The sequence below is a fragment of the Phycodurus eques genome, chromosome 1 (genome assembly GCF_024500275.1).
Source record: "Phycodurus eques isolate BA_2022a chromosome 1, UOR_Pequ_1.1, whole genome shotgun sequence".
NCBI classification, from domain to species: domain Eukaryota; kingdom Metazoa; phylum Chordata; class Actinopteri; order Syngnathiformes; family Syngnathidae; genus Phycodurus; species Phycodurus eques.
Window position 1 is genome coordinate 20541405 of NC_084525.1, and position 22906 is coordinate 20564310.

General features: G+C 40.9%; 1 protein-coding gene across 5 annotated transcripts in view; it reads left to right on the forward strand.

Annotated features, from left to right (window-relative positions):
* Positions 1–10631: 10631 nt before the first annotated feature.
* espn (espin) overlaps positions 10632–22906 on the forward strand; it is a 51356-nt gene continuing 39081 nt past the window's right edge. For 4 of the 5 annotated variants that reach the window (XM_061682246.1, XM_061682238.1, XM_061682254.1 and 1 more), the window contains exons 1-3: positions 10632–11316; positions 12133–12326; positions 22613–22799. In XM_061682246.1, the coding sequence (XP_061538230.1) occupies positions 11017–11316; positions 12133–12326; positions 22613–22799 (681 nt within the window). In that variant the 5' untranslated portion in view covers positions 10632–11016. Of the gene's footprint in view, positions 11317–11976; positions 12042–12132; positions 12327–22612; positions 22800–22906 lie in introns of all 5 variants that reach the window. The other variant, XM_061682263.1, reaches the window with a different exon arrangement.

The window sequence follows — 22906 nt, forward strand, 5'->3', positions numbered from 1 at the left end:
GGTAGAGATGATCGTGGACTTCAGGAGGCATCCTTGGCCACAGCTGCCCCTCACCTTGTCCAGCTGCCTTGTGTCAACCGTCGAGACCTTCAAGTTCCTGGGAATTACAATCTCTCAGGACCTGAAGTGGGCGACCAACATCAACTCCGTCCTCAAAAAGGCCCAGCAGAGGATGTACTTCCTGCGGCTTCTGAGAAAGCACGGCCTGCCACCGGAGCTGCTGAGACAGTTCTACACAGCGGTCATCGAATTAGTCCTGTGTTCTTCCATCACAGTCTGGTTTGGTGCTGCTACAAAAAAGGACAAACTCCGACTGCAACGGACAATCAAAACTGCTGAAAGGATTGTCGGTACCCCCCTACCCACCATTGAGGACTTGCACGCTGCCGGAACTAAGACAAGGGCGTGCAAAATCCTCTCGGACCGTCTGCACCCCGGTCACCGGCTCTTCCGGCTCCTTCCCTCAGGTCGGCGCTACCGATCAACGCAAACTAGAACTAGTAGACATTCCAACAGCTTCTTCCCTCTTGCGATCAACTTCTTAAACACCTAACCTATAATTCTATACTTATATTACAACAAGCTGGAATTTTCTTAACTTGAGTTCGTTGTCACATTTCTGTGGGGCCAATTATGTATTACTTGTGCACTCACTGTAGTTGTCTCGCCATGCTGCACTATTTGCATACACTGGCCACTCATGCCAGAGTAGCATCTGCTCCATTTGCACACTGATTGAGGAGTATCTGTAACATTTGCACAACCGACATTGTCCCAGATGATCGCACTACTCGTCACTTTAAACCGCATACACTCCTTGAAGTCTCGGCGCCCTTTGCACAATGGTCATTGCACCGGACTATTGCAATATTAGTCGTTCGAACTGCTCTAAGTGCTAGAGGACTCTGCATCTTTTTGCACAATTGTTTTTTGTCAATGTCTTGATGTCCCCAAAGTGTTCTGTAAATTGACTGTCTGTTGTACTAGAGCGGCTCCAACTACCGGAGACAAATTCCTTGTGTGTTTTGGACATACTTGGCAAATAAAGATGATTCTGATTCTGATACTGATTCTGATAACAAAGTATTGATATGAACTTTTGTTATTGACCAAATACTTATTTTACACCGTAATTTGCTAATTAATTCTTTAAAAATCCGACAATGTGATTTTCTGGATTTTTCCCGTCATTTTGTCTCTCATAGGTGAGGTATACCTATGATGAAAATTACAGGCCTCTCTCATCTTTCTAAGTGGTAAACTTGTACAATTGGTGGCTGACTAAATACTTTTTTTGCCCCACTGTATGTGTATATATGTACATGTACATATGTATGTGTGGATAGATATCCAATAACATATATTGATTTGTCAGACTTGTCGATGTCACTGCTTATACTAAAGAAAATGTAAATGAAAACGTTTGATCAGAAACGTTTTAACTACAATACAGAAATAAGAACCACATCTTATGAGCTCACCGACACAATGAACAGATTACAACAAAGGACTTAAAATACATTACATTAATTTAAATCAAGGACTCCGATGCTGTTAATTGTTATTCCATCTTTCCTTGTAATGCTGCAGAGATCCTATCAAATTGTACCAAAGAGCTTCCCAAGCCTAAAGCAACGCCATTTGCACTAAACATCTGCTGCTCAACTTTTACGTCATGCATGCACAAGGTGGACCACAGACGTCCCAGTCTGCATCCTGAATGCAGGGCACGCATAATGGTGCAAAAAAAATGGCTCGCTTTGTACGACAACTTCCCTTGAACATGAAAAGAGGTTATGAATAAACAAAGTTAAAAATCTGCCAAATATTGTGCTGTAGCTGAGTGTTATTTGTCCTTTTTTTAATCGTGCACGGGTTATTTCTTTTTGTCTTTTTTTCAGGGGGCATTGTTTTTTTGTATGCAATAAAAAAAAAAAATTGTAAAAAAGAATGGGCTTGCAAATGTATGAGAGTCCACACAATAAAATCGCTGTTTAGTCAGCTTTCCAAAACAAATCCAACGATTTACAGTAGGCTCAGAATGAAAAATTAAATATGTAGGTTTTATTCGAACTCGTTTGCATATAGACGTTTAAATGTAAAATACTATAGAAAATACCCTCAGGCGTCAGGTTGTAATTTGGTTGGGATCTATAATCATTTTTGGCTCTCCTTAAACTTTATAAGCTATATTCGTTTCAATGAGTCAGTGGTTTGCAAGTCGACGAAGGCGGAAGTCTGCGTGCACTGAATGCCTCAATTTCATTAGAATAATAATTTTAAAAAATACTGCTTATCTGCGCAAAATTGATTCAAACAAGTCAAAGACATGTTTAAGAGCGAGAAGAGCAAATTAATGTCTGCACAGAATTAATGTTGGACCATGCAGCAAATTGCGTGACCGTCGAGAGCGGGTGGAGATGCCCTGCAGACACAATGAGAAGCATCACGGGTGGCGTGGGTTGCGCGGTGGTCACGGAAACACATTCATGGTATAGTTAGGCATTAGTGGGATCGAGGGAGGGTCCAGACAGGATTTTGAATCACTCAAAAGATGGCTCGCCAAGCCAAAAGCCAAGCTGCGTGACGCAACTAACATCTGGTGGTGGTGCGAGAAGTTGACGCAAGTAAAAGAAGGAGAGGAGCCAGTCTGCAACTTGAAAGCACAAATACGCTTGCTTTTCGTTTGTTTCGTTTCAAAGATTGGAATTGGACGTGTTTTTTGTTTTGTTTTTGTTTTTGAGAGGTGGGTGAATATTGGCTTCCCCTCCATTATGCAGCACTATGAGGAGCACGAGGACAGCACTAGCCATGCAAACAAAAGGCGGCAGATTGTTTCCTACCACTAAATTATACGGGGGAGATTAAGACATTAACAAGTGCATGAAATATACAGGTCAGGTATTCTACTATAATTTTTTTTAAAAACGAAAAAACTTACAGTACTTACAGTAAATCCACCAAGACCTGGCTAATGTAAACCTACTGGCCACAACTTTAGGTACACGTGCACAACCGAGTGTTTACTAATTGTGCAGTAGTTTGCAGTGGTGTACACCTGTACTGCCTCCCTGAGATATTTAGAAAATGTCTTACCTATTTAGCTACAAAATATTGCTGTCAGGCTGATGCAGGGCCGGACACCAAGTGAAAACTGCGACACCATATTGCTACATTAATACACTGAAAAACGAATCATATTTTCTTTGGAAAAGCAGATTTTTAACACATTGTATTCGCTCATATAATACGGACAAAAATGATTTCAAATGTAACATCGGCCTTAAAATAGTCATTTAGTGTGAAGCTCAGTCATACGATTTCAAAGTATCTACTATGATCTGACCTCGAGCCAGTGCAGGAGCAAATTCACATTTTAAAATAAATGGTAAACTATAGCGCATAGTATTTTTTTCTATTGTTGCATCGTGGAATGGCAGAGTCCCCCGGGCTGTGATTTGTGCAGAGCCGTGGGAGGGCGTGGCCTCCGTGGAGGTGTCCGCCCCCAGCGTGAACACGAGAATCTTGGAGGGGGGAAAAGGGCGCTCAATACGAGTGCAGCCTTCAACATTTGACGACTGGCATGCATGGAAACGCTCTGCTGTGCGGCCACGCTGCACGAGGTAAGTTGCTTTTAGACGTTTTATACAGATTTGGCTATTATACACTATATATATGCATAGTCGTTAAAATTGCATTGATATTATAGCGTGTTGAGATACAGACCTTTTAATGATAACTCATTTCAATTCGAATGAAAGGAACGCGTGTTCATTGAGAAAATACGAATTCAGCAGTCTGAGGCTCGACATCAGCCACGTGGCGTGATGTTTGTATTTGTTGACAGACACACACGCACACACTTAATCCATGATTGGAAATCCACGATGCGAAAATGAATTGAAATAAGACCACTGTAATTATATTAGGCATTCATCTCGCTCATGCGTGCGTGCGTGTGTGCGTGTGAGTGTGAGAAAGTCTGACCGTGGCAATTCTCACTGCAGATCACGGATGACTGGCTCGCTGCTGAGTGATGACACGTCACGCCTGCGTGGGGACGTCAAGAAGGGACCCTTCAAGATTGTGACGGAACTGCCTGGTACTGTATTTAAAAGATATTGTATTTAAGAAAGATAAGATATTGCGTGGTGTGGCAAATTTCACTGAAAAGTGAGTGCGTTTCAGTGATATGATTACACACACAGAAAAAAAAAATATATATATATATATATATATATACATATATATATATATATATATACATATATATATATCCTCTTTATGCCTTGAAAGAATTATTCGAATCAAGCTGAAGGATCAGATAATATCAGCACGTGTTATACTGTATGTAAATGTCTGCACAAATTAGACGTTGCAATATCGATTTCTGCTTGCCTCAACACACAAGAAACTATATTATTACAGCACCATTCATTTCTACACAGCAAAGTCACTCAAAGGATTATCATGGATCATATAAATCATAAATACATCAATCAAACCATACAAATAAGGTTTACTTTTAAAATATATGATGGAGAAATAAATAAGGAGAATTTAGACAAGGTGGGCAAGGGGATCGGGGATGCAAGATAACAGGATTGAATAAAATATTTTTTTTCTCTGCGCGTCATTGTGTTGTTTCTTTTTTGAATAAAGATTATGTGGTCTGTCTCTTTTTTTTTAAATTCCAGTAAACTCATGTATAACAGTGATAACTCACGCTATTTGTTGTATGATAAGACTAGTAATAATAATCACAATGCTTTGCACAACTCTTGACATTAATTAAAGGGCAGACTGGATGTCTATTGTGCGTCTGGGCTCGTCGTGCACGCGCCCAGGTGGACGCACGCAAGGGCAACAATGGAGGAGAGCGTGGCACGCGCCAAGCAGCTGCACGCTACAGATGGACAAGATGATTATAACCATCAGAATATACAGCGCTCTCACAAAATATGAATTCAGCACTCATGGCTGCCATACTCCACACTGAAATTTGAACTCGGAACTACAGTACACTTCGATTGGTGAGAGATAGCCACAACTCAAACGGTCCATTTTGAAAGACACCCGACCGAATTTAGGGAGTCTCTATATACGCTGCTCAATGGTCAAAGTGCTTCGAGCACATTGTGGGCCCCATGCATGGCAGAAGCGGAGCGAATTTGAGCCTGGTGGCCCGTTTTGAATGTTCCCGCGTATGCAGCAGCAGATGCGAGCGCACAAAAGAAAATAATGGGGGGGGGGGGGGGGGGGGGGGGGCATACGCGCCTCGAATAATTAAGTGCAATTTGAATAACTGTCGCGCGCCCGACGCGTGCAAGACATATCCCGGCGTTCCCAGGCCTAGCAGGAAAACCGTTGGCTTTCCCAGTTTGGATGCTGCCTGCTTCAAGAAGTGGGGGCGGGGCGGGGGGGACTCGAAACTCGATTAAACCACTTCCTCTTGGTCAGTGATTCCCAACCAGTGTGCATTACCCGTGCCGTGAGCGCTCTTCAGGTGTGCCGGGGGAAATATCAAATTTGACTTCGTTGTTCCCAAAATTATTTCCAAGAAATATATTTATTCTTCTATTTAGGCAAGTGAGGCAAAGTGACAGGCAGAACAAATAAATGCTCTTCTATTAGACGGCAGGCAGTACATACAGTAATTAATGTGGCCACTTTTTGGAACATTTTTGTTTGTTGGTGTGCCATGAAATTTTTCAATTGTAAAATAGGTGCCTTGGCTCCATAAAGGTTGGACATCACTGCTCTAGGTGCTCTGTCCGCACCTCAGTAATGTAATATAATATGATATTATAAACTATATGCAGTATAATACATGCTATAATACGATATCATCAACTGTAAAAAAAAAAAAAGGCCTACTCTTTGACATCCCATTATTCATAGGTGTTTATCGCCATACATAGTGCGCTAAAACATTACATTTAAGATAATAGCATAAAAGAAAACATTGGCCAAATATAGTATAGCCTACATTTTTAATGATCAAGAAGGTATACTATATATTAAGTAACAAGATAGTGACATCCGAGATATGGCAGACATGAAGTGACGCACCACGTTTGGGAAAAAAAAATATATATATAAAATCACAGTCCAGTACTTTCCCCAGTGTTGGATAAAAGCCTTAAATAAATTAATACATACAGAAAGAAAGAATGAAAAAAGAAAGAAAGATAACGAGAAGAAAGAAAGAAACAAGAAAGAACGAAAAAGAGAGAAAGAAAGAAAAATAAATATAAATGATGCACACTAGTACTATTTTACCATTAATGCAGACCAACATTGCAGTGTGTGAGTACTATTTCTGGTTTAAGATATTTTCCCTACATATCAAATATACATTTTTTGACGTCAACAATTTAAATGTGAAGCAACAAAAATGTAGGCCACCCACGAATACTATTTCCGGTGTAGGATAATAGCTGTAAACAGCAACTCTTTGCACTACTGATGACGTGTGCTTGTGATTATTAGGATGTCCTTATTGTCCATTTTCTTGTGCAATTAGTCAAGACACCCACACACACCCGCGCACAAATCCCAGCGCAAGGTGTAAATGACAGTTGAGCCTGTGTGACAGATGGTGCGGCGAGGCACGCGTCGGGCACGAGTCTGACATAATTAACCCCCCAACCCGACTTCGACCACACCCGAACACATGTTTACACGCCCCCCCCCCCCCCCCCCCCCCGCACCCCGCACCCCGCACCCCCGCACGTTAATCTGGCATCACGAGGAGGCAGAGGTGAATTGATGATTGATTGAACATCTATCGTGTTACCAAAATATGTCAACTAAGATTGTAGTTAAATAATGCGCTTAAACTTCGGAGCCTTTACATCGGATATTTTAAAAGTAGACATTATATAAACCAGCAGTACAAAACCTCGATCAAAACAGTTAAATTTGCTTCTATTTTGCAGCTGACATATATGTACTGTATATTTGGACAGACCGCATTGATAAGTAGTTTGATAATTGTAATAAAGAAAAAGAAAATGAAGCCAGTCAATGCCCACGAGTGGTAACCTCTCATTGGAAGAATACAGTATGGCGCATGTTTCTGACTTTTAAACTTTCCTGCCACCGCTTGGTGGCGCAAAGAATTACATTGGCTTTATGAACACGGAGCAGCTGTTCAGGCTAAATTTCCAATTTAGTCTACATATGTATGTTTTCTTCAGTCAATATTTATTCCGTTGATAATATGATGGTTTATTATGCTACATTGTACAAGCATGTGCCAATCTGGGGGGATCACTAGTCTACAACTACTAGTGTGTTTAACTGCTTGCGTGTAAAAGAGGTTATTTGCATATTCATGTATTACTCTTAACTTAAATGTTGTACAATTTCCATACTTTGGAAACTGTATAACATTGCAGTTAAGAGGCCTTTTTTAAAAATCCCATACAGCACAAAAGTATGGAAAATGTAATGTATTGCAAATCTACACACATTATTGCCACTTGTATGTGATCTAAATTCTGCCTTTGTGTTATTAACACTCATTATGGTCACGGGTCAACTGGAACCTCGATCGCAGCTGAGGCTAGAGGTGAGATTTGAACCCGGAAGGGTGAAGAAGACATGCTAACCACAATAGCCTCGCTCTTCCCTGTAGAGAAGCTTTAATGTAACATTATGTTTATCATTGTGGTCTGAGTTTTGTACTCAGACTGCAGGATTGACAGGATTGACAATATATCCGACAGCTATGCGTTTATCAGGTTGGCGGTGCCATTTAGTAGTTTGCGGTGGAGTAGAACTGTACTCCAAACTGCTACGACTGTCATAAACAAAATGATTATGCATCAAGGTGTGGCGAGGTGGACAACTCGTTAGCACGTCTATCTCACAGTTCTGAGGACCCGGGTTCAAATCCGGCTTCGCTCGCCTGTGTGGAGTTTGCATGTTCTCCCCGTGCCTGCTTGGGTTTTCTCCGGGCACTCCGGTTTCCTCCCACATCCCAAAAACATGCATGGGAAGTTAATTGACGACTCTAGATTTGCCCGTAGGTGTGAATGTGAGTGCGAATGGTTGTTTGTTTGCATGTGCCCTGCGATTGGCTGGCGACCAGTTCAGGGTCACCCAAAAATAGCTGTGATAGGCTCAAGCATGCCCGTGACCAGTGAGCCAAGGTGCACACCACCCACCAACAACAACAACAACAACAAAAAGTGTAAAAACTGAAATAGTGATGAATTTGTCTCAATTTACTCACAAATTGACTTAACCAGTGTGAAATCTGGGCCTGTTCAGTAGTGGAGCACAAAGCTATTATACTTGCAGGAGGACACGACTTCTTATGTTGAATGAATGGCAACAGGTTTATTGTGCCTTCTGCCATCCAATGGAAGAGCATTTAATTGTTCCGCCAGGGACTAAGTTATATATTTGTAAATAATAAATAATAATTTTCTGACAAACTAAGTGGAATTGAATAATTATCCGCTGCAGGGAGCACGAGTGTACCGTGGCACCTTGGTTGGGAATCACTGATTTATAACGAGTTGCAGGATATAGAGTGTAATATGTTTGAATTGTTTCTTTTGGACATTGAGAACAAACCTAGGTTCACTAATTATTATTTATAATTATTATTTTTTTTGCACCTCTTATAGCAGTGCTACATTTGTTTTAACATATGTGGTCCTGAAATGCTTAGTTTGGTCATCTAAAGGGGAAATAGCATTGTAAGGCTTGGGTCAAAAGAATGCACACACCCTGTCTCTATGAAATATTGTACGGTACAGAATTATGAGATTCCAGTGAAACAGTAAGCCACTAGGTGGACATCTCCTGTGCACTATAGTGACCTTGTTGCCACAGACATATAATCAGTGTTGGGAGTAAATAATTACATGCAACTAGATTAAGTAATTTCATTACAAAATGTATGTAATTGTAATCCATTACATTAATGGGAGAAAATGTGCCACTAAATTACAATTGGCATCGGAAATTTCCACCCTTACGAATTTAGTTACATTTGAAAAAGAGCCGCAAAAACTGAGATTAATTTTTGCCATATCACTTCCTTCTAAAGTCGACTCTTGTGATTGGCTTTCTCAAGTCATCTCCCAGTCTGCCTGTCTGAAACATTACATAGTTTTTCCAAATATGAACTTGAAGCACTACCCTGCGGTGCAATTTATTAGTTTGAAATTAGGAAAACGTTAGACTCAGAGTTACACTTTTGAACACACGTAAAAAACTTTGATTTTGAACAGTTTCATCTTTATTTAATTAAAAAACATTTTTTTGTGTGTGTGCTAACCAGTCGACCACCCTGCCGCCGTGTAAAGAACAAACGTGATTAATTCCAAAATAATGAGCTATGGTTTTAATCCACTTTTTTTTTCCATTCAAAATTTCAGAAAAGCTATTTGTGGGGTATATGTTGCAAATAGCGAAAATCCACGAATAAATTACTCCTATCAAGTCAAGTATATTTGTACAGCCCTTAATTGCAGCATCTCAAAGGGCTTCACAGGCCCACAGTTGACAAAGATTGACAAAATCCCCTGAACCAACACCCCCTCACCCCCCTCGCCCAAGGAAAAACTCAAAACCCCATTTGGGGAGAAAGGAAGCAACCTTGAGAAGGGACCACAGATGGCGGGATCCCCTTTTCATAATGACCAGGCTGCAATGGATGTCAAGTGGGCAACATTTATCACATTGCATGGTGTTGTACAATGTTCATTAAGATGGCATAAGAGTCCATTTAAAGTGTTGAAGTGCCCCAGGTAAATGCATCGAGAAAAAAATTCCGCCTGAGGACCTGGCCCAATCAGTTGGGTGGAGCAGAATCTTCCACAACAAAGCCTCTGGGGAAGTGGTCTACCTCAGATGTTTTCCCAGTTGGTCGGTGCAGAATCCAAACTGCAACAGCCTCAAATTCGGGCATTGTCACCTAGACACTTCTCCGAGCAGGAGACGAAGGGGAGGAGAGAGGAGAAGCGGCAGTAAAACAGGCCTGCTTGTATTTCAACTAATGCCGAAGTGCAAAAATCAGCCTTAAATTGGTGTGGTGCAGAGGGTAAGCATACTTGCAACCGGAGGGTCGCCGGTCCGCATCCCCGCCGAGCAAATGTTGTCGTTGTGCAAGACACTTAACCCACATTGCCTATGACTGAAGGTGGTTGGATGTTTAGTGGCGATCGGAGGGGCCGTAGGCACAGAATGGCAGCCACGCCCTCCGTCAGACTGCCCCAGGGCAGCTGTGGTTACACATGTACCTTCCCACCACTAGGGTGTGATCGTGGAGTGAATGAATAATGTATGCAATTGTAAATCGTCGTTGAGTGCCATGAAACTCGCGATATACTGAAGGTGGTATGCATTATTATTAGGTTAGGATTTAAACCTTTCTACTGAAGTAGCAGCTCTTATATCCGCGGGCATTCGAGAGTACTGGAGCCTGAATAGAGAATGCTCAATTGCGTGCAGACTTATTTTTGTGAGCATGTAGTTGAGTTTGCAGGGCTTTTAAGCGCAACAATGTTCTCACTGGCCCTTTAACTTGTGAGCCGATTTTCAGAAAGCAGCCACCTATAACAGGCTCAGCGATCCTCCCCCTGATGGATTATTTACCAGGCTCTCAGTCCCATGTCGCCATCTGCCAGAAGAGGAAAAATACTCTCTGAAGCACATGCTACGACTTAGTTGTTGGAAAACAAACTGGCTGGGGGAATCGATGATATTCAAATAGTATCGTGCGCAACAGGTGCGCTCCCATCCTGCAGGAAGACGCGCGCAAGAGAGCAGGTCAGTTTGTAATTTGCCCCAGCTTCTAATAGTGGACTGGCTTGAATGGCTCCAGAGAGAAATGTGATGAAGGGTTTGCAAACGCCGAGGTTGTCCTCGCGGTAAGCCGTCGTACTCAAGTGTGACGGAGGAAGGAAGGAAGGAAGGAAGGAAGGAAGGAAGGAAGGAAGGAAGGAAGGAAGGGGCCAGGAGGGGGCGGTGGTCGTCGTGCAGCTCGCAGCAGACATGGTGGTCGAGGGGGAGCGGACGCTGCTGGCCGCAAGACAGGGAGACGTGCAAACACTCAAAGCGCAGTTAACGTCAAAGGCGCTCACCAGAGACGTGAAGGATGCACTGGGGGCTTCCCCGGTCCACCACGCGGCCCGGGCGGGCAAACTGGCTTGCTTGCGCTTCCTGGTGGAGGAGGCTGGGCTGCCGGGCCACTGTCTGGCCCACAACGGAGCGAGCCCGGCGCACGATGCCGCAGCTACCGGCAACCTGGCGTGTTTACAGTGGCTGCTGACCCAGGGCGGATGTCGGCCAGAGGTGAGTAGGTGGCTACTGGGCGCAATGAGGGCTCCTCTGCAATCTTGACGATCGTTGCGTAAAACCATATTGAGATCATCAACTTTCAATGGAAAATTGTTACAGTGCCGTCATGGCAACCTTTAGTGGGGACTGATTGGAGTTCGAATCTTATACCACCCTACCCATGTATTCTGCCCCAGCCAACAGCCAACAAAATAGGCTCAACAAGTAGACTGCCTCACCACTAACCCTCTAATCCTTTGATTTTTAAAAAATTTTTAAACCCACGAAACATCAGACTTTTCTCATATATATATATATATATATATATATATATATATATATATATATATATATATATTGAAAGCATTTAAAGCCTCCATAGCCGCACATTTCCATGCACGGTGATATACATAGTGGGAATGGCAAAACCCACCAGTATAGTTTAATATTTAATTATTGTTGGATAATAATTAATGGTAACATGCTCGTAAATCACATGTGAATTACATCCAAGTGTAATTTAGTCATTTTAGTTGTGTTCATGTTGTCTTCATATTAAAAGTATACTGATCCTTGCAGAGCCCATTATGACAAAGCATCGATTTCTACATAGTAGTTCTGATGTATTTAGATATTGCACCTGTTGCATTATCTGAAGTGCATTTTCATTTACAGTGTGTGTGCATCGAGCAAAACATTTTTATTCTGTGATTGCCTCAAGGGAATGACGACTTATCATGGTGGGATTTTAGCATTAATGTCTCTGATCGCACATTTGGATGCTTGGAATGTTGAAGACACACTAGTGCTGCCACTGTGTTTTGGTTCCAGGACAAAGACAGTTCTGGAGCCACCATTCTCCACCTGGCCTCCCGCTTCAGTCATCATGAGATCACAGACTGGCTCCTCAAGAGCGGGGAGGTGGACCCCGGGACCGCCACTGACACAGGCGCCCTACCTGTCCACTACGCTGCTGCCAAGGGAGACCTGTCCTCGCTCCGACTGTTACTGGGGCACAGCCCAAAGTAAGAACAACAAGACAGGGGGTGATAAGTCCTCTTGTGAGTCTTATCGAAACAGGTGTGGTCATTGTGACTTTGTTGGATAGTTTCTTCTTCTGTCTCATGTCCTACAGAAATTCTTATGCAGGATTTATTTGGATTACAAATCACTTAAGCATATTTTCCAAAAGAACATAAAAGCCAAATCTAAAAATGAAAATCTGTTATGTGTAATGAGCATTTTCAGACTGAGATGATGCATTGTTTTAACATGACAAAAGTGTGAACATTTGGAGATCTGGGTAATGGTTTTTTTGTTTTGGTTTTTTTGTTTTTCAGAATAATCCAAATGGCTTTATAGCATTTGTAAATTATCACTTCATATGAGGGAATTTCTAAAAGGCACGGTATTATATTCAGACTACTCTAACAGGTCTATATCTACAGTGGGAGGGGAAAAGTATGTGAACCCTTTTCTTAAATTCTTACATTTCTGCATAACTTGGTCTTAAAATGTGGTCTGATCTTTATGTAAATCACAAGAATAAGCAAACAGTCTGTTTAAATATCACACAAACAATTATATGTTTTCATATTTTTAACCCTTTCTAACCCTGTGAAAATAACATCAACATTCACAGGACGGGGCGGTAATCAGAGGTCATAAGTCAGGTGTTAGACAACCTGGAGTCCAATCAATAAGTCAAGATTGGAGGAAAAGTGCTCTGGCCGCTAGAAATCACACACCAGTTTAAAATTGTCTCTTGTCAAGAGTCATTGTCTGATGTGTACCACACCTCCCTCAAAAGAGCTTGCAGAAGACCTACGATGAAGAATTGTTCACTTGTATAAAGCTGGAAAAGGTTACAGAAGTATCTCTAAAAGTCTTGATCTTCATCAGTCAATGGTGAGACAAATTGTCTATAAATGAAGAAAGTTTAGCACTGTTGGTTTTCTTACAAGGAGTGGCCATCCTATAAAAATGACCACAAGACCGCAGCGCAAAATGCTCAATGAGGTAAAAAAGAACCCTGGAGTGTCAGCTGTGCCAACATCTCTGTTGACAAATCTACATTACGTCAAACATTAAACCAAAATGGGGTTTATGGGAGAACACCAAGGAGGAAGGAGTTACTGTCTTTAAAAAAAACATTGCTGCATGTTTGAAGTTTGCTAAAGAGCAACTGAATGTTCCATAGCACTACTGGCAAAATATTCTGTGGACAGATGAAACCAAAGTTGAATTGTTTGGGAGGAACACACGATGCCATGTCTGGAGGGAAAATGGCACAGCACACCAACATCAAAACCTTATTCCAACTGTGAAGTATGGTGGAGGAAGCATCATGGTATGGGCATGCTTTGCTGCCTCAGGACAGCTTGCGATCAATAATGTAAACAATGAATTCACAAGTGTATCAAGATATTTTGCAGAACTTGAGGCCATTTGTTCAACAGTTGAAGGTCAGAAGAGGATGGGTTTTGCAAGAGGATATTGGGCCTCATTCACTAACCGTGCGTACGCGCAGATTGGTGCTTAAATCGTGCATACGCACGTTTGACGCAAAAGTCTGTTATTCATCAATTTCATCAGTTCCTGTCCTGTGAATGTTTACGTTATGCTCTATAGAAATGTGAAAACATGTAATTGTTTGTGTGGTCTTAGTTTAAGCAGACTATATTTCATTTTTGTGATTTAGAATAAAGATCAGACTACATTTTTGACCGTGCTATTCAGCAGAAATGTAAGAAATTCCAAAGGGTTCTCATCCTCTTTCCTCCCACTGTAAGTATAAAGTGGTACCTCTAAAATCCATTCCAGGATGCTGGGCTTCCTCAGCCTTGTTTGGATTTCAAAACAAATTTACAGAAAGGAAATAATGGAAATTGAAATAATCCTGTTGCCTTGATAAAATGTGTGAGGCCATTGTTGCAAGTAACATGCCAACATTCTTAACAGTCATATAAATGTAAAGGCCGTTTCGCCAGAGGTGTCCAGTAATGAAGTACAAGTACTTCGTTACTTTACTGAAGTAGATTTTCAGGTATCTGAACTTTACTTGAGTATTTATGTTTCTGGCAGCTTTTTACTTTCACTGCTTACTTTTCAACACAAATATCTGTACTTTCTACTCTTTACATTTTAAAATTGAGCTCGTTACATTTAAAAACTTCTGAGGTTAGCGACGACACCGCGTAAAAGACGCCGGGGTGGTAAAACAGCAGACTTGTTCCATATATATATATATATATATATATATATATATATATAACTGAACTGAGAAAAGAGAGTTTTTAAAATTTATTGATGGACCAGTAATTTCCTATTCTTCCAGAAGCCAGCTCAAAACCATTGTGTCGCATATGTTGCAAGACCGTTGCTTTATAAACACTAACCCGCTCCTCCATATGAAAGAGGCATCCTTCACCCAAACATATCCAATGAACCTGGTGGCGAGAACTCTGAATAGCAAATTAATGTCCCTTCCATATAGCGTGGATTTTGGGGCAATGACGAGCATTTAGGAATAGGAACGTTTGGGTTGTAGAGGAATGTGTCAATGCACCTGCCGAGACTACTTGAACTTAGTACGTTTTTTGGTTGTTTGTTTTTGTTTTAAGAAAGCTAGGATGTTAAAAGTCTGCCTCGCTGGCAGTAAATTATGTCACGTTTGAGCATTAACAATATTGCAAAAAAAAAATATTCTGTGGGAAAATAAATGTGTTTGAAACAAATCTAGCTTTTTATTTGTAACTAATTCTGTCGTATATAACTTTATTTCAATCATACAAATAAATGCTAATATTTTTATTTAAAAATGTTTTATTTTTGTTTTGTCCATTGTTGCAGGTCAATCATCGAGAGAGATACAAAAATCACCCTATGTATTTTAATATTGAGCTGGAAATAATTGACTTTTTACTCTTTTTTACTTAAGTACATTTTATAAGTGTGTACTTTTGTACGTTTACTTAAGGGAGTGGCTCCAACACTTTTACCAGAGTAGTTTTTTTCAGTACTTTTACTGAAGTATCGAATGACAGTACTTTTGACACTGCAAATAGTAAAGCGCAGTATGCCGTCGAACCCATCCGTTGTCTATGTGCTGCTACGACACCAACAGAACATCGTATCGCGCCGGATGGCGGCACGGGGGCAGGGGTTTGCTTCAGTGTTGTAGGCTACAATGGAAAAAAGCATGGAGAAACTTGGAAGAAGCCTGAGGTACACCTTGAAGCGTTCTTCAAGTAAGTGTAGCTTAGCAAACAGCGATAAATATAGCAAGCTTGAGCCTGGCTGCCTTCTGACTCCGTGGTGAATGCAGCACAAAACAAGTGCGGTGAGAAAGCCCCTTAACATTTACACTACACATAAAACAATAAATCATTGTAAATGATTGATGATTTTGCATCCCAGATAAGATAAGCCTCATGTATCTCACTTTTTAACATTATTGCCTCAGACATAATACAAGTGTAAAATATATAAAATGCAAAAAAACACTGCCTTAACTTTGATAACAAATGACTGTGTGCATGGTGATGCTTGAATGAGTCCACTGAAGTCACGTAATGTCCTGTGTATATTCTACTCTTCTCACATTTTTCTTGCTTTAAACCCGAAACATATACCCATATTAAATGTTTATGTTCTCACTGGATATTCTCTGTTGAGAGATATGTTGCGGTCAAGCCTGGGGCTGTCTACCTTTGGAATAAGTGGTTAAAAAAAAAAAAGGCCAAAGAAAAACAAAACACGGTTGAAAAAGGAAAACATGGCCAAAGTTAGGTTGCTGTATGCATGCCGAGGAACTACGAAATACATTGCTCTCCCTCATGATGATGGTTAAAGCTCCAAAGTTTTGTGTAAATTTAAAGGCTTATTTATCCTGAAAAGTACGGGCCATTCCACTTTAGAGGTTACGCTATGAAGTGGTTCTCAACCATGGTGGCATGGCAGTCTGAAAATTATTCATCAGAATCAGAATCAGAATCATCTTTATTTGCCAGGTATGTCCAAAAAACACACGTAATTAATTATTAATTAGTAATATGTCTTTGTTCGTCTAGCTATGCCAGCTGTGACTGGCACAACAACTATAGTAAATGTTCCTCATGAGATGGCAGAAGGTACAATAAAGTTGTGTATCCACTGTTACCATTCAGAGAACAGAATGAGCCATGGCTTCCTGCGCGTATATTAGCTTTGTATTCAGTTAAGGAGATCCAGATTTCATCCTGAGTCAGTAAATTCGTGAGTAAACTGAGTCAAGATCATCATTATTTCAGTATAAATACTTTTTGAGACATTTTTGTTTGGTGGTGTGCCGTAAGATTTTTCAAATGTAAAATTGGTGCCTTGGCTCAATAAAGATTGGGAAACACTGGTCTTCAGGGTCCAATGAAGAGTAATATTTGCAATGGGGTGGATGCTGTCTCCATCAGTGCATGGTGTGTTAACGCTATTCAGCACCAATTAATTGCTCGTGTCATTGGTTCAAAATGAGGTGCGTTTTAAAATTGAGACTGAAAAGAATTGTGCTGCACACATGACTGGAGTCACTGTATGTTGACCTCTTTAGAAAAGAAAAACTCACACCCTCACAAAACTCGCTCAAAGGAGAAAGCGAAAGAGTGTCTTCAAAGTCGTAAAGGTTACATTGCATCGATGCTCAAGGACAAAGCTAAACTTATGTGTTGTGCTAAGACTCGACTGCTGTAATTAGTAAACAAGTCAGGGCTGTTGCAAAAACACCAGAGTGAATAAGCTCTGGGGCTCACGCTGTCGAATGTACTTTATAGTCTGGCACAAGCTGAACTTTGCTTTTTAGATTCCAGTTTTGCAATCTAAATACTAAAATCTTGTTAAGGGATAAAATACCGCCTTTGAGGTTTACTTCTGGAAAAACACTGCAACTTCCATGTGCTGCTTATGTAACTAATATATCCAGAAATATTTTCACGGGCACAATATGTTAAGAGTTGACGTGAGGTTATAGATTTTAGATGAGACGCCCTTGCTCACAATTTCTGTTCTAGTTCATCCCAAAGGTGTTTGATGGAGTTGAAGTTGAAGTTCTACAGCGGCAAATCCAACCTTGTCTGTATGGACCAATACATTTGTCCGTATAGTGTAAAGTATGGGCATTGTATCTAAATTACTTTATCAGTCTGCACTGTGTATAATTAAAATCAGAATGTGGCTGTGTCGTCGTTGAGCGATTGCCACTTGATGACTACTGTCCCTAATCAGTGCAGAGTCAGACCTGATCATGGTTTCCAGAGATAACACTGAACTGAATGATTGCCATGGACACGGCCGCCACATTAGGGAGGCTGAGTTGTCCGTTATAACGAACAAAACTCAGCACACACAGAGTTCCAATCACCGAAAAAAAGTACAATTCACATAGTTAACTTATCCCAATCAGTGGTCAGGATTCGAGTCGTGACACCGACACGCCCATTTTAGTCAGCTTATTACAAAAGATCAGAGCCTTTTGATTTTGGCAAGAGAGAGGTGATTTGGAAAAGAAACAAAGCCCCTGTTTTTGCATTGTTGATACAAAGACTGAACAAATAGCACAGAAAGGGCTACTGATACATTAGCAATTATCTGTGAATTTTAGGTATACAGTGTTGGAGTATGAATTCTAAATGTCAGTGACATACTAGAAGTCAGAATCAGGAGGTCATTAAATGTTTCATGAAACACCTGTGCGAATCAGAATCTTAACGCAATCAAGGAAGCATGGCAATAACTGCTGCATAATCTGCATGTAAGCTTTGTTGACTTCTCCGAGAGTGCATATCAGTGATGAGTTGCTACTACCAATATACAGAAATAGGAATTTGATGACACAGCACACTTTCTTGAACTGATTCAGCTTTGTATGTCTTATGCATTGTGTGTTGTGCATGCTTAAAATGGAGCAGTTCCATTTTCAAATGGCACAGCTAAGTAGGTGCATAGCTGCTGAAAACTTAATGAGCCCCAGGGACACGTAGCTCCCTGATAGCCGGGGCCCCATTCACTCTTCTCTCTCCCCCCCACCCCCGCCCCTCCCCCTTGCTGTTTGTCACCATCTCCACAGTGACACACAGTAGCGCCAACCAGCGATAAGCTAATGAGGAAAACAAATACGTTTGAATAGCCAAGGCTCCACTGGCCAATAGCATTGTTTGCGTTGGAACTTTGCAGAAGAGAGACAAGCATTTTTGTTTCCGGATTTATTACAAGCACCAAATTTGTATCCGTGAGTTTGAAGAGGCAATTGGATGGGTCAGGTTGGTTCTAGCTGAGAAATTGCAAGGATAACATGACCCTTGCGTTACATCATCAGTTTAGTCCCTGGCAGCGTAATGACAGAATAACAAATCGCTGTGTAGAGCTAATAGCGCATACCTTTTTGTTAAAGTTCACGTTTCGTTTCCTCGTGGTAGAATTTGACATTGAGTTTGATTGAAAGAGAGCCAGATGATCATTGGTTTGCTTTATATTTTGAGCACAATACCAACAACCAAACGTGTCAGACTCCACACTTTAACCCAATGGATGACAACATTATCATAAAGAAGGTCCATCTAAAGTAAACGGAAAAAAAGCACAAACCATTGCTTCATCCCAGAATTTTGCAGCCTGCCAAAATTATCAAGTTGATCTATTATTAGTCATTTCAAGCTTTTGTTCTCTTTAAGGAAATAGCCTCATCTGTTAGTAATGCAAAATCCTCCCTACTCACTATTTTAATGATTGCCTGCAAGGGTAACCGCACCTAAGACTGCAAGTAAAAATCATTTTTCTTTTTTAAGTGCTGTTTTTAGCTTCCTCAACACACCTCATCCCTTTTTATATCCCAAGTGGGACAACAGTCATTCTGTAAGTAAGGAAGTTTGATGTAATTCAGTGAACTGAGGCACGCTACGCACCCGTTGCTGAATTGTTTGACCTGTGTTTGTAGTGTGTTGCGAGCGCACAAAGTTTGAACCATTTCAGGAATAGTTTTGTTACCTCAGCCAAGTGCAAAGATAAGATGCATTGTTTTGACTTCCAATTGTTGGATGGATGGTTTGTTAGCGGAATTACATTGGGGGGAAAAATACACAACCAACGTGAAGTGATGGCACATGTGCCTGTTAAATTTGGGTGCAAATCCGCGTAGAAACGTTCACTTTTTGCCATTTGAGTTGTTCTCCATGGCTCCGAATCTACGCTCATGGTATTGAACTATTTATTAAATGTCTTTTTCTATGAACTTGAAAGGAGGCTGCTAACTAAGGAAAGAACAACCCAACACAAATCCAGCACTTGTTCGAGAAATTATTTTTCTGTTTTTGACATTTTAATTACCATGGAATCGTTCCCTCCGCCCCAGAATGTAAATGGTAGCGTTCTGTCTATATAAAACTACATTCGATGTATTTTTCTATAAACCAGAAAGTATCCTGTCTACTAACGGATGGACAAACCAACGCAAAGAAAGTGTCAAGTCAAATAACTTATTTTCTCTTTTTGCCCTTTGGATCACAATGGAGCCACCCTACCTTGCGTCGTCGTCCTCTGTGAACCAGGAAATGGGCCACAAATCTGCCGCACGATTTGTTTCCCACCGAGCTAAGTTTTAACTGTTGACATAAGTCTCCGTTTGACAAAGTGATGTTCCAGTTTATGACCCAGGCTGCACATCCATTATAGTTGTAGCATGTGTACAAGGTTTACAGCACTCAACGTCAAATGTCATGCGTTTTGGTGAGGAAATTCTGTTTGTCAATCGAACAGGCTTTCACAGCACTATTGCTCTGAGGTATTTTGACAGAAAGTGGAAGAATAAGATTCCAGATATAATTTATACAGTAATTCCTTGATATGTTCGTTTGGACGTCTGGTCCTACACTGAAAACTTTAAATTAGTGAAGAGCGGAAGAGTGGGTTTCATAGTGACATTTTGTAGCTCATGCAGCTTTTGGAGCAGATGCTAGTATATACTTGTATCTACTGTATGTATAACACTCAAATGATTACAAAGTATACTTAAAATTAATCAGTCAGTCTTTTTGTAGCCCTGGGGTAGAACAGATGTGACACCGAATTCAATTGGTGTCTTGTTCACCTTTCAACCCTCATGAATTAAAGCCAGCAGGCTCACAGGCTGCGAGGCGACTGATAGCCTTTGTGCACAAAAGCGATAGGTAGTGTAATCTGTCTTGGGTTGAGGCACAATTTAGAAAGTCTCCAAAGGTAGAGCTTTACCTACATAAATTGCGTAATTTCCATATTCGGATATGTAATACAAGTCAAACGTAATTTCTCTTATTAAATACGTTAACTACAGCATTTGATGGTTTTTTTTCCAACAACATGCTCTACTATTTAGACAGGTGAAGCCGTTCCGTAAGCAAAGAGCATTAGTACGACATCGGTTTCTAAGACAATCACCAAGATAAATTACTCAGTACCACTTCAGTGTTGACATATCTGCTTCAGAGTGTCTTTTTCCCCTTTGGGTTGCCCTTGTGGGCCGTCGTCACACAAGGCTAGCTTCTTCCTCAGCACTTTGAAATCCACACCTGCTCAAAAGCACTTCCTTGGTGGTGAGCGTTAATGTCATTGCACTATTGAGCAAAAGGTAGCCAATGTCCAATTAGAATATTACCAATCATACTCACTATGTAAATCCCTTTCATAATAATTGAGGATTTACAGATACAGATTTGTACTTTTTCAGATCTTGTTGCGCAAATATTTTTTTCACACTCTTGTTACTCATGAACGATTAAACTCTCTGCCCACTTCTTGATGAAAGAATTGCCCAATGCTTCATTTTATTATGGTGAAATATTAACGAGGTTTTCCTTTGATCGAGCAAACAGGCTGGTCCATTTTAACATTGACCTCAAACACTAAACACGTGTGCTAGGTCAGAATAGAACACAAATAATCAGAAGCAGCCTTGTGTGTTGCATTTCGACCGTACATACGCTTATCCATATGTAGCTTTAATGTAGTGTCTTTAGCCAGTGGTGCATTGGCCTTGCGCTATATCCTCTAAAGAGAAAGCTTGGCTGGGTCAGGTTTGTCTCGACAGGATTTCATTTTTTTTCACCTCGTCTGCAGCTAGTTATCATATACTCGGGCCACCGTCACCAGTGGTAAACCTTCATTAAGCACAAAGCCAGTCTGGCAAAGCCACTGGAGCGGTAATCTTCTTAGGAGACTCATTGCTCATTTGTCAGTCTCCAGATAAAGCACAACTTTATAGGATTTAGTGGGGAAGTTCCTGGTCACTCCCTGACCTCTCAGTGCGGGACAAGGAGAGATAGAAAAATGGTATGGGATTTTTCTTGGAATGGCTGGCTTGGGGCAGGATTTGAAGCATCACTGATAGCTGCTTCACAATATTGTAGATTTGGCCATTGGCCCATTTTCCTGACATAAGTAGCTCACACTTTATTGGTGAGCGCAGTGAAGGCATCAGTTTGAAAATGTTTAAATGTATAATTGTGGATGTATGAAAAGTTCACTCATGTTGGGTGATTATGATTATATGTATCTCAAGAGGGTCACTGTAAAATCTAATCAAATTAAAGTGGTATCAGTTCAACATTGATGACTTAAGCAACTCAAGTGTTCTACGCACTCACACAGGTTTCCTACTGTTTGTTTTCAGAGGCTCTGTTTCAAAGATTTGCATTGTCATTTGAATACCAAACTCTTCACTGATGCTTGGTAGGCCTTAAGATGATTGCAGACATAAGATATCAAAAGCAGCCATACGCCTGGAGCTAAAATGACATCCTCACGTTGTGCATTATATGCACATTCGTTGTTGGGTGACCTGGGTGTTGTCTCAAATCAAACAAAACCATTGAGTACTTTGTGTTTACAAAGATGGCAACATTAGACAATAGGAAGCTTTAGCATTTTGACAAACGTATAAGGGACCCTAGTGATAACGAGCCACTATGTGGTGGTGCAAAAGTACTTGACTTTACATGACTTGCTTTATTATGATGTGTCTGAAAAGAAATAGTACAAACCTCTTATTGTTAAAACTGTGTCAGAAAGACAATCACTGTTGAAGCTGCCCACCAGTCCGGTTCCCTTAGTAGAATGGCAGATCTACTTTATTAAAGTGTGTGGTCAAATAGGTTAAATAGCTTAATGAAACAGTTAAGCCTGTATTAAAATAACCTTTGTTTCTGTCCAACGAAAAAGAGAACAGGCTGCAACATACTTTACATCCGCAAGCTTTACTATCTGGCCTGCATAAATCTTTATTTAACTTCCTCTTTCTCTGTTCCCACTATAGTTTTATCAACTCCCAAACTAAAAATGGTGCCACACCACTGTACCTGGCTTGCCAGGAGGGCCATTTGGAGGTCATCCAGTACCTGGTTAAGGACTGTGGAGCTGATCCACTCATCAGAGCCAATGATGGGATGACACCCCTGCATGCTGCTTCTCAAATGGGCCACAACACTGTCATTGTCTGGCTGGTATGCAAGGATAGAATTGTCTTGTAAACAAACCAAGATATTTATATACTGTACTCTGCGTGACAAATTATGATGCAAATTAGATTTTTCTCTGCTTTTCCTAACTG